The 16,834-nt window shown below is 39.9% G+C and overlaps 2 protein-coding genes and 1 pseudogene across 3 annotated transcripts; 1 reads left to right on the top strand and 2 right to left on the bottom strand.

Annotated features, from left to right (window-relative positions):
• Positions 1-260: 260 nt before the first annotated feature.
• Positions 261-1,308, bottom strand: LOC308248370 (S-adenosylmethionine decarboxylase proenzyme-like; annotated as a pseudogene). The gene has a single exon. The product of its transcript is annotated as an S-adenosylmethionine decarboxylase proenzyme-like (transcript).
• Positions 1,309-9,876: 8,568 nt separating this feature from the next.
• On the top strand, positions 9,877-10,818 carry LOC308247842 (olfactory receptor 1J21-like; the record flags this gene model as incomplete). Its single annotated transcript, XM_080667571.1, has 1 exon — positions 9,877-10,818. One exon carries the CDS (start codon positions 9,877-9,879, stop codon positions 10,816-10,818), a length of 942 nt encoding a protein of 313 aa, XP_080523697.1.
• A 4,512-nt stretch (positions 10,819-15,330) lies between these two features.
• LOC308247843 (olfactory receptor 1J1-like) lies at positions 15,331-16,272 on the bottom strand (the record flags this gene model as incomplete). The annotated part of the gene is made up of 1 exon (XM_080667572.1): positions 15,331-16,272. One exon carries the CDS (start codon positions 16,270-16,272, stop codon positions 15,331-15,333), a length of 942 nt encoding a protein of 313 aa, XP_080523698.1.
• Positions 16,273-16,834: the final 562 nt, after the last annotated feature.

The following is a 16,834-nucleotide window of genomic DNA, read 5'->3' as shown; positions in this document are numbered from 1 at the left end:
GTTGTCACAAGTGTTGTAAAGTTTCATATAGTAAAAGTTATTTTCTACATGAACTTCAATTTCACAGTAAGAGTGGCAAAGGATGCCTAAACACAGAAGAAAGCATTCATGCAAGATATCTAACTCCTTGATATAATAATGCATACAGTTCAAAATGATTACACTATCATTATATCTAGGGCTTTCTGCAACTACAGGGGGGTGGTTATGGAAAGCATGGCCCTCAGTATCAATATCTAAAAAGCAGCAACCACCTTCTTTTATGTGTGTTTCCTTTTTGCGTTTTTTTCTTCATTTTTTCTTAAGCAACTCTGCTGCTGTTGCTGCTTCTTAGCAAAACTGGTAAAAACAAAGTTGTAATCATAGAGCCTAGCACTCTGGCAATCAAGACATTTAAAACCTTCAATCTTAGGGCAAAGAAAGCACTGTGCGACATTTAAAACTCTGGTTTACAAATAAGGTGGTCACAAATTTTTCTGGCTTGAAGACATCCAAACTTTCCTGATTAAGTCTTCATAGGAGGTCTGACTTAAGTTTGTTTCAAAGCTAACATAAGAATATTCTGGTTCTGGAGGGATGTGAATGGTCCAATACGTTCCATTCAATTTCATGCCATTCATCGAATACCCACAAGGATTGAACATTATGGCATCAATGACAGAACCTGGTATCAGTTCACAAATTCCACTCTCACGAGCGCCATCCTTTGCAGTAACACCACCTTTCATGTGGAATTGGTCCATTACTGCTGGGTCAAGTTCACTCATCAGAATTTCCAGGGTTTGATCTGGCTGACTGATTACCCTACTCTCTGGGAAATCTAAAGTACCAACAGTCAGAATTCATACATCCCAAACAATATGCTGCTCCATTTGGGAAAACTGCATTAAGAAACTCTATTTCTTCCTGGAAATTCTGGTGTGGGCACCCTTGGTGAGAAGCTTTGAAATTCTTACGAGAATAAAAAAAGCTTCGAATTGAGTCAAACCCACTGTAATCTCTAGCAAGTTTCAACAGGGGAACCAGTGCTTTCAGCACGAGGGTGGTATCACATGTCTTCAAAATGAAACATCTTTTGGAGACAAACATGCTACTCTCACTGAGTAAGTACGTAAGCTTCCTGCTTGTCAGTCTTTGTCACACCTTAGGATTGAACATTGCACATCCTTCAAAAGTATGTCCCACTCAGATCTTGGGATGGTGCAAAGATCCCCAGATTCTTGACTTGCATTGGGTTGCTGCTTGGAGAACCAAACCTCCAGTAGCTTCTCAGTCCCTTTGAAAAAACTGTGTAGCTTCCATCATCATGAGACTAGCGAACAACCAACCACCACAGAAAATCAACTAAATTAAATCTCTTCTCCCGCCGCCACTGCTGCGGATTGTTCCAGTTTCTTTTTTTGTTTCTTTTTTTTTTTTTTGCTACAATTTTATGTAAACTTTTTAAAATATATAATTAATAAAATTTTCCCAGCTTTTGTGTGTGTGTGTGTGTGTGTGTGAGTGAAAAGTTGAATGTGAGTCTGTTGGAAATAGAAGCAGATACACTTCAGTCTCTTGTAGTCTGCTGTTTCCCCACTAGAGAGAGCAGAGCGAGCACTAGCTAATACTGTGGAAGCGCCTTAGGATCACTTGCAATGTTTCTTTGAAATAAATGGTAGGTTAAATTAATAATCTTCATAAGATATCTCAAAAGTACTTGAAAACAAAACAGAAAAACACATGATGACTATGATTGCTCTGGAATGTATTTTTATTTATATTAGAAATATAATGTTCCAAACTCACAATTAGTAGATATTTGGATCTCCATTATAAGAAGATCATTATGATGATCCAGAAAATGCTTATAATTTCAGATCACTGAAATGAAAACACAACTTTAAAGCATTTCTCAAAAGAAGTGAAATATACTGTATGTTGTGTTAAAACTAATTATTCTAAATCAGGGGTAAGCAATGTGTGACCCACAGGTCATCAAAGGCCCACAAAATCATTAGGTCTGGCCTTGCCAAGGCATTAGGGGTGAATTAATTAAATATTTGACCACATATAGCAGGCTAATTTTTAAGTTGCTAATTTTGTATGGTCCACAAGTGGTTATAAATATCCAAATGGCAGAAAAAAGGTTCCATACCCCTGTTCTAAACAGGAATGGCAGGGTAAGGACCCTAGAATATACCTACCCTAACAAAAAATAAAATACCAAAAAGTCCTGTAAAAAATCATTTATTTCCTGATTTTTTTCTAAGGACATGGGAATGATGAGATGAATTGTAGCCTCCTTGAGCCTGGAAACCCAGAACACTTGGAGAAAAATACTGGATGAAAAAAATCTACAGTGAATTTTAAACTAGAGATCATTACTAGAAGCATAGCTAGAAAATCTCAAAATGTTTGGAGATTAAACAACACATATCTAAATACCACATGGGTCAAACAAGAAGTCACAAGACAAACTTAAAATATTTTAAACTAAATTAAAATTAAAACACAAGTATGAAAAATCATGGGATGCACCAAAAGCAGTGCTTCGAGGGAAATGTACAGAATTAAAAATAAGAAAATAATAAAGCTCTAAATAAATATTAGGAAATAAGAAAGCTCTAAAACTGATAGTACAGGCTTCTACCTTAAATAACCAGAGAAAGAAGACAATATAAACTTCAAATGATAGCCAAAAAATAACAAATATTGGAGCAGAAATAAGTAAAACTGAAAACAGGGAATCAACAGACAAAATCAATGAAACCAAAAATTGATTATTTGATAAAATTGATAAACTTCTAGCTAGGCTAATTAATAAAAATATGGACTTTTACAAAGCACAGCAGGTGGCTCAAGGAAGTTGTAGGAAGGCCAGAGCATCAGGCTTGGGGCATTGGAGCTGGATACAGACTGAGGTGCATGCAGGCCTTGTGAAGTCTGGGGAGGGAACAGACTCTGTTCCTTCATCTGTAAAATAGTCATGGAGCACTGACAGCATGCCAGCAAGGTACAGCAGACCACCCTCGCTGTTCTCATAGAGTCTATGTTCCAGTGGGGACGAGGCCACAGGATGCCAACAGAGAAGTCCCTCAGCCTTACTGAATAAGGGGAGGGGTGGTCAGGCCCTTTACCAAGGGTTCTCTGTGATGGAGGCTCTCTGTCAGCCCCTGCTCAGTGACCAGGTCTGCCACTGCCAGGATAGCAAGACTTGGGGTCTGGGTATGAGGCTGGCATCTGGATGGGCAGGAGCTGGCACAGGAGCCCAGCCCCTTGCAGGCATGTTGTGGGAGAAATGTGTGAAAGGAAAGGCCAGGCCTCTGACTCAGTATCATCTCCATCCTAGGCACCTTGCTGGACCTCATTTCTGTCAGCCTCTGCACTTTATTGACATAAAGACCTTGGTGATTTATGTGCAGCTCAGCCTGCCCAGATTGGACCTGGAGCATCACACATACCATCTCCTGGCCCAGCTGGAGTATCCAGAATCTACTGAGACAAAGCCTGAGGGACAGGAAGAGCGAGGGATTGGTAAATGTGTGCATTCGAGGGGGCGGGGAAGAGGGGTTGTGCCACACTAGGAAAAGCCTCCAGAGTCTGGAGCTGGGCCAAGAACAATGTGTAGCCTCAGACAGCAGATAGTCTGAGAAGGCTTCCTAGGGTGGAGTCTGGGCTGAGAGTTCTCTTAAAGGCAGTATGATGTTTTTCTGTCTTTGCAAAGGCAAATGGAAAGCCATTCATTTTGGTTACCTTTCTCCTCTTCCATTTTCAGTGCCAGGTTTAGAACATGGTCTATCACCAGTCCCAGATCTAGAGTCAGCTACCATGCCAGTTTCAGCAGCAGCAGCAAATCTAGAGTCAGTGCACAGCTAGAGCCAGCTCCAGAAATAAGAGTCAGATCCAGTACCAACAGCTCTGCCACCCATTCAAGTTGGAACTAGCACCATTTTTAAGTTAGAGCCAGTCTCAGAGCTAGAGTTAGCTCCATCGCCCTCTCTAGCACCAGCTATAGAGCTAGAGCAGCTCCAGTGCCAGAGCTGGAGCCACCTCCAGAACTGTTTTCACTTATGGTTATGGGGTGTGGGGAAGAGGAGAGAGGGAGAGATCAACCAAAGGACTTTTATGCATGCATATAAGCATAACCCATGGGCACAGTCAGTAGGAGGGGTGAGGGCATATGCTGGGGGGTGGGAATAAGTGGGGAGAGGTCAATAGGGGGAAAAGGATTCATATGTAATACTTTAAACAATAAATAATTTTTTAAAAAAGAGAAAGAGAGATTAGTGGTGGTTCCTAGAGGATGTCAATGGGAAGGGGCTCAAAGAAACTCTGTGGAGTGAGGTCAATGCTTTGTGTACTCATATGTATTTGTTCAAATGGATTGACTAGTTCAGTAATATCTGAGAATGTAAAGTATATATTATAATAAAATATAAGAAGAATGTAGACTATTTTATTTTCTTTCACCTTTATGAGTTAAAAAAAAAAAAAACACAGGAGTAATATGTGGTGATAAATATAAGAAGATTTACCTCCGGAGGAAATTACTGGAGAGGCATGATGAAGGATTATTTCTCTATTTGGCTGATAATTTCAAGAATGTATTTCTTTGGAATTCATCAAACAGCACTTAATGCATGCTAATATTTCTGTATGTATGTTATACTTCCATTAATAAATATTTATTTTTTAAAGCATCATTTGAATCTACCCATGAGCTCCTTCAATTCCTGCCTCTCTGTCTTCTCTTAAAAGGAAATCAATAGGAGAAACCAAGATGGTAGCATAGGTAAACACCTAACCTGCTGCCTCGCACAACAATTTCAAAACTACAACTAAAAGACAAAATGGACACCATCCAGAACCACAGGAAGGCTGGCTGAGTGGAAATTCTACAACTAGAAGGAAAGAGAAAAGCACATTGAGACTCAGAGGAGCTGCAAAAGGCTGAAATACAGAGATGTACGCACGCGGGGAGAGGATTTGCGGCTGAGTGCGTGGCTGGCTTTCTCAAATGGGAGGGAGACAGAAGCTCCTGACTGCACTGAACTCCAGTTTCGGGTGAGACTCTGGGAACCCAGACTCATTCGGAGAGAAACTGGACTGTCTGGCAGTGGGCAAAACTCGAGGGCGGCTTTCTCTCAGAGGTGCTTGTAGCGATTACCGAGGGACACTGAGACCCAGGGGCCTCATAGGGCAGGGCTGACGGGAAGCCAAGGCTGTCTGCTCCACCCTGAGACTCCACCCCATCCAAGCTGAGCAAAGACGCTTTTGCAATTTTGCAAGTCTTGTCTCATAAGGGTGTCTCCAGCACAGTTCTCCCAGCATAGACACAGCTGATCCTCACAGCCAGTTGGCCTGGAGGTCAATTCCTCCCAGTGATACCAACAACAATCAAGACTTAACTACAACAAGACTGTGCACACAGTCCACAAAGGGGTGCACCAAGAGTAGCCACCTCAGGTAACTGGGAAGGCTGAGCCACTGGGCCCTATAGGACACCTAGCACACAAAGCTACTCTACCAACTCAGGGAAGCAGCAAAAATGCAGAGACAAAGAAACAGATCACAAATGAAAGAAATGGAGGAGAGCAAATGACTGGATATAGAGTTCAAAACCACGGTTATAAGGTTACTCAAGAATTTCCTAGAAAAGGCCGAAAAATTTAGTGAGACCCTCGAGGATATGAAAAAGGACCAACTAGAAATTAAACATACACTGACTGAAATAAAAAATATTATACAGAGACCTAACAGCAGACTAGAGGACTGCAAGAATCAAGTCAAAGATTTGAAATATGAAGAAGCAAAAAACACTCAACCAGAAAAGCAAAAAGAAAAAAGAATCCAAAAATTTGAAGATAGTGTAAGGAGCCTCTGGGACAACCTCAAGCGTACCAACATCTGAATTATGAGGGTGCCAGAAGAAGAGAGAGAGCAAGATATTGAAAACCTATTTGAAGAAATAATGACCGAAAACTTCCCCCACCTGGTGAAAGAAATAGACTTACAAGTCCAGGAAGCACACAGAACCCCAAACAAAAGGAATCCAAAGAGGACCACACCAAGACACATCATAATTAAAATGCCAAGAGCAAAAGACAAACAGAGAATCTTAAAAGCAGCAAGAGAAAAACATTTAGTTACCTACTAAAGGAAGCACCAATATGATTGTCAGCTAATTTCTCAACAGAAACTATGCAGGCCAGACGGGAGTGGCAAGAAATATTCAAAGTGATGAATAGCGAGAACCTACAACCAAGATTACTCTACCCAGCAAAGCTATCATTCAGAATTGAAGGGCAGATAAAGAGCTTCACAGATAAGAAAAAGCTAAAGGAGTTCATCACCACCAAACCAGTATTATATGAAATGCTGAAAGGTATTCTTTAAGAAGAGGAAGAAGAAGAAAAATGTAAAAATAAAAATTATGAATAACAAATACATATCTATCAACAAGTGAATCTAAAAATCAAGTGAATAAAAAATCTGATGAAGAGAATAAACTGGTGAATATAATAGAATCAGGAGCATAGAAAGGGAGTGGACTGATAATTCTCAGGGGGAAAGGGGTATGGGGGTGCAGGAAGAGACTGGACAAAAATCGTACACCTATGGATGAGGACAGTGTTGGGGGAGGTAAGGGCAAAGGGTGGGGTGGGAACCGGGTGGAAGGGAGCTATGGGGGGGGGGGGCAGGGAAAGAGGAACAATTGTAATAATCTGAATAAAGATTATTAAATTTTAAAAAATAAAAAACAAAATCAAAATCAAAAAAGGAAATGAATAGCCTGATTTTTATGCTTATGATTTCACTAAATTTCTACAGTTTCTTTTTATGTGTACACATCTCTCTCTGTTTCTGTCTCCCTTTCTCTGTGTGTGTGTATATGATATTTATATATGTATGCAGGAGACCGGGATTTATAGAAACCGTGCCCCATTCCCCAGGGTCCAATCATGATGGTGGGATATAATGCCCCTCAATCTTTTGTTCAGAAGTGAAAGTATTAATGTGTTTCTGGTATTCTTGAAATAGCACTGGGTTCAGAAACAAGAGATATGCGCTAACACACTCAACTTCCAGTTCGGTTTGTTATGAACTCAGAATTGCGTTTTCCCTAATGTCAACTGAGAAGACAAAAACCTTTTGGAATCACCCTGTCCCAGTAGCTGCTTTGTGGTCATTATCATTGTTCCTCCAAGGATGAACTCTCCAAGTGCCTGCTATCAACAGTTTTCCCCTCAAGGGAACCAAAGGCAAAAAAAGCAATTATTCCAGTTTGTCTCTAGGGGAACCAAAGGCAAAAAAAGCAATTATTCCAGTTTGTCTCTAATTTGGAGGCGGGGGGTGTAGAGTTGGCCACCCACCCCCCCCCTGGGTTTTCTCCATAATCTATTAAGTTAGAACCCACACCCATTGCTCAGAGTGTTAAACAAGTGTGTGTCTACATATCTTTCTTATTTGGATTTGAACCAAGAATTCTTCTCCCTGCTGTGATGTACTTTGAAACCCTGAGAGACACCACCTGCTTGAGAGGCTCCACCTGCTTCACTGTATTGTGTGTCTTTTACAGAGAAAAAGTGGAACCTTCCCATGCTGCAGCTGAAGGTGTAAGTGCTCATCACCTAAAAGGCAATATCAGATCAGGAGTGGAATTCACTATTCAGTAGTGTGATTGCATGTGTTTGTGTGTTTCTGTGTGTCCAATGTAAGTTACTGGTCTCTGGCCTGTCCCTGCAGCACTTCACACCAAAGTATAACATTAATAATGTAGATTAATTTATCTCAAACTGATCATCCATCTAATTTTTCATGGAATAGAAAAAACATACTTCCTCTTGCTTATCATTATCCCCCAGTAAGTCTTATTGGCTTCTCCTCCAATTTTATCCCAATTCTGTAATGATCTTCAGCTTCTGCTATAATCCAGATGTAAGCAGGTATCACTTTTGTACCTGAACTACTGCTATGTCATCCTAATATTTCTGCTAACACTCTTGCCTTGCTATAATCTGTTCTCTGCCCAGGAGCCAGCATACTATTTAAATGTCTGCATTCATTCCTTTCCTTAAACATATTCATGAGTGTCCTGTTGTTCTGAGAATAGAATACAAAACTTTCCATTATGGCAGAAAAGACCTTACATAATCTGGTTCCCAGGTAAATCTCCAACCTCATAACGTTCCCATGCTGATATGCTCCTGAATTTTCTCTGTTCCTCAAACACCATATCCCTGTCTTCTCCACTTAACTAGAATGACCATTTTTATAATATTCACATGACATGCTGTTATTTTTCAGGACTCATCTTAAAGAACACATAATATAAGGTTTCCTCACCACCTTAGCCTCTTGCAATTGGACAATATCTATCAAAATTGTGAATATACATCCTCCTATTCCATTTCTAAGTTTTATCCTTCAAATACATATACAAATATGAAAATGGCATATGAAGAATGTTATTAGTGAAATATTGTTAGAAACAGAAGAATATTAGAAACAACCAAAATGTCTATCACTTGGAGGGCTTCTAATTCACACAGATAGTTAGCCCTTTGATTGTGGTAGGTAAACTGATTACCATTAACATGGGAATGACTAGGGAAACTGAATGTGCAATTCATCTCAGGTAACAACATTAAATTAACAGGACTTTTAATGTAATAGACTAAAGAATATATTTTAGAGATAATTTCAGTCAAATTGGAAGAATTGGTAGATAATGTAAACTTTAGTTAACCCCCAAGATGAATGGTGAGTCCTCCAGTGAGATACATTCTTGGCGCTCAAAGAGAAGGATCTTTAGATTGAATAAATATTTACATAATATGTGGATTCTATTTTTTAATAGATAGATCATGCTGTTTTCTTTCCCTATTATTTTGTGAGTGATCACATGGGCAAGTCTAAAATAATTGGCCTGAAAAAAGAGAGAGAAATTATAGTATTGGCAACGTATAAGAAGTGTTAAAATCTGACAAGAAAAATATCAGTTATGAATCACTAGCACAAAACGTAGGCTAGGAACTGTAAAAAAAAAAGTGCACACCTACAAAGTTAATTCTTTAGCAGATCCAGATATGACTGGCGGGGGGGAGTATTTCCTGGTGTTCTGGTAAGAACTGTGAGAATTTGGAAGAGGAACAGACTTTTTCTCCACATTCCATGGTGATTCATTTAGAAAGAGTAATGCTAGACTGAAAATGTTGAGGTGTGGGCAGAATTTTCTTAAAGGAAGGACTGATGGCTATGTAATAAACTATTTCTCTAGATTTATTATTATTGACATAGATTCTTCTTAATGTCCTTAAGTTATATGCAATGTTTCCACCAACTTGCCAAATCCTGATTTCTGGAAGATCCTGTGCAGTCCACTCAGTTGTCTATCTTGACCCAATCCATGGAAATAAAGCATGGTATAGAAACAATGTTATTAATTAAATATTTCTGGACATAGAAATATGTTAGAAACATGCTTTGGCTGAGAGTCATGGGAAGGTTAAGAAAGAACAACAGGCCACTTGGAGGGCCCCTAGTAGTGCTTCTAATAACTGGTTACTGACCTAGCCTTGCCCCTAATTTACTAATCTCAGATTTCTGTCATGAATTCCTAGACTTCTCAAATTTGAACCTGACCCGACATGATCATCATTCTGATGGTTCATGGTTTTTCCAGAAGAGATTGCATTGGTTTCTAGGTGGACATATACTATCCTGATATCAGACCATCATTAGCCCAATAGTAGGCAAAAAAGCATGAGTTATTCAGGTTAAAATTCATGTACTCACTAATTGTACTGTTTCTATTATTTGTAGTCATTAAGGTTTCACATTCTTTTACATGTCCATACCTTTTTTTCATCTACGGCAAAACAGAAGAAGATCATGAGGAGGAATAATCAGAGCAGTGTGTCCAAGTTCCTCCTCCTGGGGCTCCCCATCTGGCCAGAGCAGCAGGGCATGTTCTTTGCCCTGTTCCTGGGCATGTATCTGACCACAGTGCTGGGCAACCTGCTCATCATCCTGCTCATCAGGCTGGACTCTCGCCTGCACACACCCATGTACTTCTTCCTCAGCCACTTGGCCTTCACTGACATCTCCTTTTCATCAGTCACAGCTCCAAAGATGCTCATGAATATGCATACTCAGGATCAATCTATCTCCTATGCTGGATGCATTTCTCAAGTGTACTTCTTCTTATTTTGGGGGGATCTTGATAGTCTCCTTCTCACCTCAATGGCCTATGACAGGTATGTGGCCATCTGTCATCCCCTCCACTATACAACCATCATGAGTCAGAGCCTGTGTATCTTGCTAGTAATTGTGTCTTGGGTCCAATCCTGTGCTAGTGCCCTTTTACACACCCTCTTCCTGTCCCGTCTTTCTTTCTATGGAGACAATACTCTCTCGCACTTCTTCTGTGATCTCTCCACCTTACTGAAGCTGTCCAGCTCAGATACCACAGTCAATGAGCTGCTTATCCTCACTGTGGGAGTGGTGGTCATTACTGTGCCATTCATATGCATCCTGGTTTCTTATGGCCGCATTGGGGCCACCATCCTGAAAGTCCCCTCCACCAAGGGCATCTGCAAAGCCTTGTCCACATGTGGCTCCCACCTCTCTGTGGTGTCTCTGTACTATGGAACAATTATTGGGCTGTACTTTTTTCCTTCATCCAACAACTCCAACAACAAGGATGTCATTGTGGCTGTATTGTACACCTTGGTCACTCCCATGCTAAATCCCTTTATCTACAGTCTGAGGAATCGGGATATGAAAGGGGCTCTGGGAAATATACTCAATAGAGGAAAGTGTTCCCCACGATAAGCACTGTTCTCCCTGTTCATTGGATGTAAGACCTGCTCATCCTGCACATGCAACATGAACATCCTTTCCTCTCCAAAATCTGAAAGATTAAAAAGGATCTGCCAGTAATTTAACTATCTACCAGAACAAAACTCAGCACCTTTAAAACTAAAATATACTTTATACTAAATGAATCTTCCAAAATTTCCAGTAAACATTGAAAAATTAGTAAACACATTAAGTAAACAAAAGGGCATAATGTCAAGAAAGGGTCATAAGAAACAGATCACAAGAAAGCATAGATACTGAAATTAACCAAAAAAATATGTGGAAGCAGTTATCATAAGTATGTTCATTACATAAAAAAAAAATGGTTATAATGAGTGGGGCACAAAATTCATGTAAAAACATAAAAACTCAACATTTCTAAAACTTGGTTAAAAGCATCAACTTAGCCAAAACTGGTTTGGCTCAGTGGATAGAGCGTTGGCCTGAGGACTGAAAGGTCCCGGGTTCGATTCCAGTCAAGGGCATGTACCTTGGTTGTGGGCACATCCTCAGTGGGAGGTGTGCAGGAGGCAGCTGATGGATGTTTCTCTCTCATCGATGTTTCTAGCTCTCTATCCCTCTCCCTTCCTCTCTGAAATATCAATAAAATATATTTTTTTAAAAAAAGCATCAACTTACAGGATCAAGAAAGAAGTTAAGCAAACTGAAGGAAAGTTAAATTTGAAAAAAAAAAAAGAAAGAAATGCACCTACACACATCATAACTAAGGATAAAAAGAAAACCAAAGGCAAAGAATAAACCCATGAAGATGCCAGAGAAAAAGGATACAAAATGCCTTAGGAAGACTGATAAGGAATTCGGCAGGGTTAGGGTGAGGAGGCTGAGTTGTGCAGGTACAGGATCAGTTTTTATCTTTATTCACATTTTATTATTTTATCGATCATATATTTTTGTATTAATTTTAATTTGGTAAAAGAGTGCACTGAGTTCATCTTAATTAAAAATTAATCTTTAAGTAATATTTGCTTTAATTACTGTATTTTTGAAATGTCTCAAATTTTGCACTTGAGGCCAATTTTACACATAAGCTTCTTTCGCCTCACTCTAGTCTCACACTAATTGGCAGCACTTTTTTAAAAAATCACACTTAATTTGTATATAAGTACTAGAACTAACTCTTAGCCTTCTCCCAAAATATCTTAAGCTAACAAAATAACTTAAAACAGTGTCAGTGAACTTCTCCAGGTATTTTAAATTTCCAATGGTGTTTAAGAAAGCGTGAGAGCATTTGTGGTTAACCCAATGATTGAATCTGCTACCAGCATTTAGTGGTCAGTGGCCAGTGCTGCTGAATGGCTTGAAATGCACAAGACATCCTGCCCAACAAAGAACTGCCCTATTCAAAGTGTTAAGAGTACCCCCACTGAAAAACACTGATAGCCAAACATTCAAATATTTCCCCATTTTCTTATGATCACTTTCAATGTTTCTTTGAAATACATGGTAGATTAAATTAATAACCCTCATAAAATATCTCAAAAGTACATGAAAACAAAACGAAACATGATGACCAAGATTGCTCTGGAATGTATTTTTTTTATACATCTACTAGAGGCCTGGTGCACGAAATTAGTGCCTGGTCGGGGAGAATCCTCAGCCCAGCCTGCACCCTCTCCAATCCAGGACCCCTCAGGGTATGTCTGACTACCGGCAGTCAGACATCCCTCTTGCAATCCGGGACCACTGGCTCCTAACCACTCTGCCTGCCTGCCTGCCTGATCGCCTCTAACTGCTCCCCTGACAGCCTGATCGCCCCCTAACTGCTCCCCTGCCTGCCTGATTGCCCCTAACTGACTCTGCCTCGGCCCCTACCACCATGGCTTTGTCCGGAAGGACGTCTGGAAGACGTCTGGTCTAATTAGCATATTACCATTTTATTAGTATAGATTAGAACTGGAATGTTCCAAGCTCACAATTAGTAGATATTTGGATCTCCATTATAAGGAGATTGTTATGATGACCCAAGAAATGCTTATAATTTCAGATCACCGAAATGAAAATAGAATTTTGAAGCATTTCTCAAAAGCAATGAAGTATTCAATATTTTGTGTTAAAACTAATTATTCTAAGCCAGGGGTGAGGACTGTCTGGCTCATGGGCCATGAAAGGCCCACAAAATCATTTGGTCTGGCCATGCCAAGGCATTAGGGGTGAGTTAATTAAACGTTTGACCAAATAACAGCAGGCTAATTTTTAAGTTGATAATTTTGCATGGCCCACGAATTATGTTATAAATATCCAAATGGCTCTTGGCAGAAAAAAGGTTTCCCACCCCTGTCCTAAATTAACGTCAACAGGAATGGCAGGGTAAGGACCCTGTAATATACCTACTCTAACAAAAAATAAAATATCTAAAAATCCTGTAAAAAATGGTTGATTTCCTGATTTTTTTCCTAAGGACATGGGAATGATGGGATGAATTTTGGCCTCTTTGAGACTGGGAATCTAAAACACTTGGAGATAAAATACTGGATGAAAAAAATCTACATATTTTTTAATTCCAATAATTTTTACTTGTTCCATCCAACATACAGATTTCTTTTTACTTTTGAATGATCAATCCCTCACTCATAAAAACCAGCCCTTTTTATCACTTCTTTCTGCCAGGCAGGAATCTGAGATCCAGAAAGTTGTCAGAATGGCTTATTGTCTTTTTTCTCATTTTTCTGAAGTCTAGTTGCATTTATTATACCCACCTTTGAGGGGATGGGGCATCGGAGCAAGAATGAGAAGGGAGTGACAATAATATGCTTCTTGGTTGCTACCATATTGAAGAGGTTTGACTTCTCTCCACCTGGATGATGGTTAAAACTAATTCATTCTTTTGTTGTCACTTCCAGGCCAGGGGATATTCAGAGACTTCCATACTAGACTGCCTTCCCACAAATCCTCTGTGATATAGCTAAAGTATATTTCCTTCCTGTGACTGTTTCCCCTCATAGACCCTGGTTCTGAGGTGGTGCATTCCCTATAGATCTCTTACTCTTTCTTGGAATCTCCCAGACTTTCTAATGGGTTTTCTTTTAAAGAATTGAAAATGGTTGCATATCAGTTCTCTCTCACACATATTCCACCTGTGGTTCATATGAAACATTTATGCTTTTATTACCCCATTATGAAAATAAGTGAAGGTGTTTCTCAAACATAATTCATTCTCTTTCTTGCTCACTCTCATTCTTGCTCTCCTCCCACTTTACCTTTCCTATTGCTTTTCACATTCATTAAAAACAGGGGATATATATCAAACTCTCTAAATGGTGCTGTTGAAGCTTCTCCAAGTTTAAGGTGAGGAGGAAGGTACAACCCCCCAAGGGAGATTTTGGGGCTCAGTGCTCTGCTTTACCCAAAAAAAAATCTTTACAAGAACCTCTCATCTCCTTCATCTCTTAGCACTTTAGATCCAGGTTCTGAGGCTCAAGAGTTATGAAATTGATTACTGGGTATTTCCTATAAACATCTTTATTGTGTGCCTTACAACTCCCTTTGGTATCTGGTGTCTCTGAAATCATGGTGCCTCCATTGGAACTTCCAGTTCAACATCCTGAGACATGCTACTCCCTTTGCCTTGATCATGAGGATGAGAGAAGACTTTGTGTGTCTGAGTAATTCTGATTTGTTAAGTCTCCGGTAAAGCAGCACCTTCTCTGGGGAGTTTTTCATATATCCTCTGCCACTGGGCTGAGCTAATTATTCCTCCTCAGGACACAGCGTTCTATAGGATTATCATTCTTGGCTGAATCGCTGTAGAATCAGACAGCCAAGATTCAAGTCTTCCTTTCACTAACTGCAATTCTAAATTGCCCTTCACCTCTTTGAGCCTGAGTTTTCCCTACATATCTCTTAGGGTTGTTCTCAGGATTAAAGTAGATGGCTTTAATGCATATTAAGCTCTCTGGTACCTGAGACAATAGATGTGACATTTATTTTGTTGCTGAATATCTACATGTGTTGGGGAGAAAGGATGTGTGAGATATATTCCTAAAGGACAAGAAAGCAGTGTGTTAGTTATTATGTAAGGAGAGTAAAATTTAATATGTTCTCCCTTAAAGTTATAGAAGGGCTCAGAGTCCCTGGATGTGTGGGTGCCTGGGGGAGCAGAAGCTGTACCATCACCAAAATAAAAAATTCTTTCAAAATGAAGATGTAAAAAGCCAAACACATTTTACAACTTAAAAATTGGGGGAAGGACTAGCTCTTGCAGCTTCTATTTAATGATACCAGCCAAAGAGACACAGTATCCTCCAAGTATTTTATAACCTCCATTATTTAAAAAAAAGAGCAAATTAAGTCCTATAAAGCACATCCTGTGTTACTATTCCCATAACAAGTCCAAGAATAATGTCAGCCAAGGTTTGTGATTGATAGCTATAGAAGGAAGACAAATGAGCTCTGTTTTTAATAAATTGTATTTACATGCTATTAAAGAAATATGATCACATGGGTGTTTTAAAAAGAAAGGTAGTATCAGCTGGAATAATATGTTTTCTTATGCAAGGATTTCCTCAGTGCCCCTTTCATGTCTTTGTTTCTCAGGCTATAAATAAAGGGGTTCAGCATGGGAGTCACCACTGTGTACATCAATGAAGCGATTATGTTATTGTCATTGCTGTTGTTGGATGAAGGAATAAAATATAGACCAATAATCGCCCCATAATAGAGAGTCACTACTGAGAGATGAGAGCCACACGTGGACAGGGCTTTACGGATGCCCTTGGCAGAGGGAACCCGGAGGATGGTGGCCCCAATATGGCCATAAGAAACCAAGATGCATAAGAATGGAAGCATAATGGCTGTTAATCCTGCAGTAAAGATTACCAATTGGTTGAGGGAAGTGTCTGAGCAGGACAATTTGAGCAGGGCAGCAAGGTCACAGAAGAAGTGTGGGACAGTGTGGTCAGCACAGAAGGACAGACGGGCTAGGAGGAGGGTATGCAAAAGAGCACAAGCAGAAGCAATGACCCAGGACCCAGCCACCAGCATGATACAAACGTTCTGACTCATGATGGTGGTGTACTGCAGAGGGTGACAGATGGCCACATACCTGTCATAAGCCATTGATGTGATCAAGAAACTGTCCAGATCAGCAAAGAGTATGAAAAAATATGTCTGTGAAATACAGCCTTCATAGGGGATAGATAGGTGCTGGGTTTGCATGTTCGTGAGCATCTTAGGGACAGTGACAGATGAAAAGCAGACATCAGTGAAGGCCAAGTGGCTGAGGAAGAAGTACATGGGCGTGTGCAGGCGAGAGTCCAGCCTGATGAGCAGGATGATGAGCAGGTTGCCCAGCACTGTGGTCAGGTACATACCCAGGAAGAGGGTGAAGAATAGGCCCTTTTGCCCTTGTGGGATGGGGAGCCCCAGGAGAAGAAACTGGGACACGCTGCTCTGGTTCTCCCTCCTCATACTGGTACCCTCGCTGGAGCAGACTGGTGGAAAAAAGCTGAAGGAAAAAGTGGAATTTCTTAGAATTAAAAAAATGATAGTTGTGACAAAGCATAACAGAGTCATTCTTTTGATTTAGAGAATATCTTCATATTTTCTTACATTTGATGTATATTTTGCTGAATAAATGTAAAAGAAGTATATCTTAGGATATGCACCCATTTTCTTTCTCAATGTGGTCCCAATCTCTATAAATGATAATACTAACAGTTAATGTTTATTAAATGTTGTTTTGTGCCCTGGTCTAATAATTTACATGCAGTAACTGACTCAACAATCTTAAATATATGAATTAGATTGGTACTGTTATTATTTCCACTCTTCAGATGAGAGAGCTGAGGTAGACACTCTCACAGCGGTAAGAAAATGAGAAGCTGGGATTTGGACCCAAGCATTTTGACTCCAGAATTTGTCCTCTTGAAACAAAGCAAATTATTTGACATCAGAAATCTGATCAGCCTTCATAATTTTGTGTGTAATGATCTGTTTAATTCTGTATCCCCTGCTTGTCTACACATCCCAT

The sequence above is a fragment of the Plecotus auritus genome, assembly GCF_963455305.1.
Source record: "Plecotus auritus genome assembly, chromosome: 5".
Taxonomy (NCBI): domain Eukaryota; kingdom Metazoa; phylum Chordata; class Mammalia; order Chiroptera; family Vespertilionidae; genus Plecotus; species Plecotus auritus.
The sequence above is the reverse complement of the archived record's forward strand: the minus strand, read 5'-3'. Positions and strand labels throughout refer to the sequence as shown.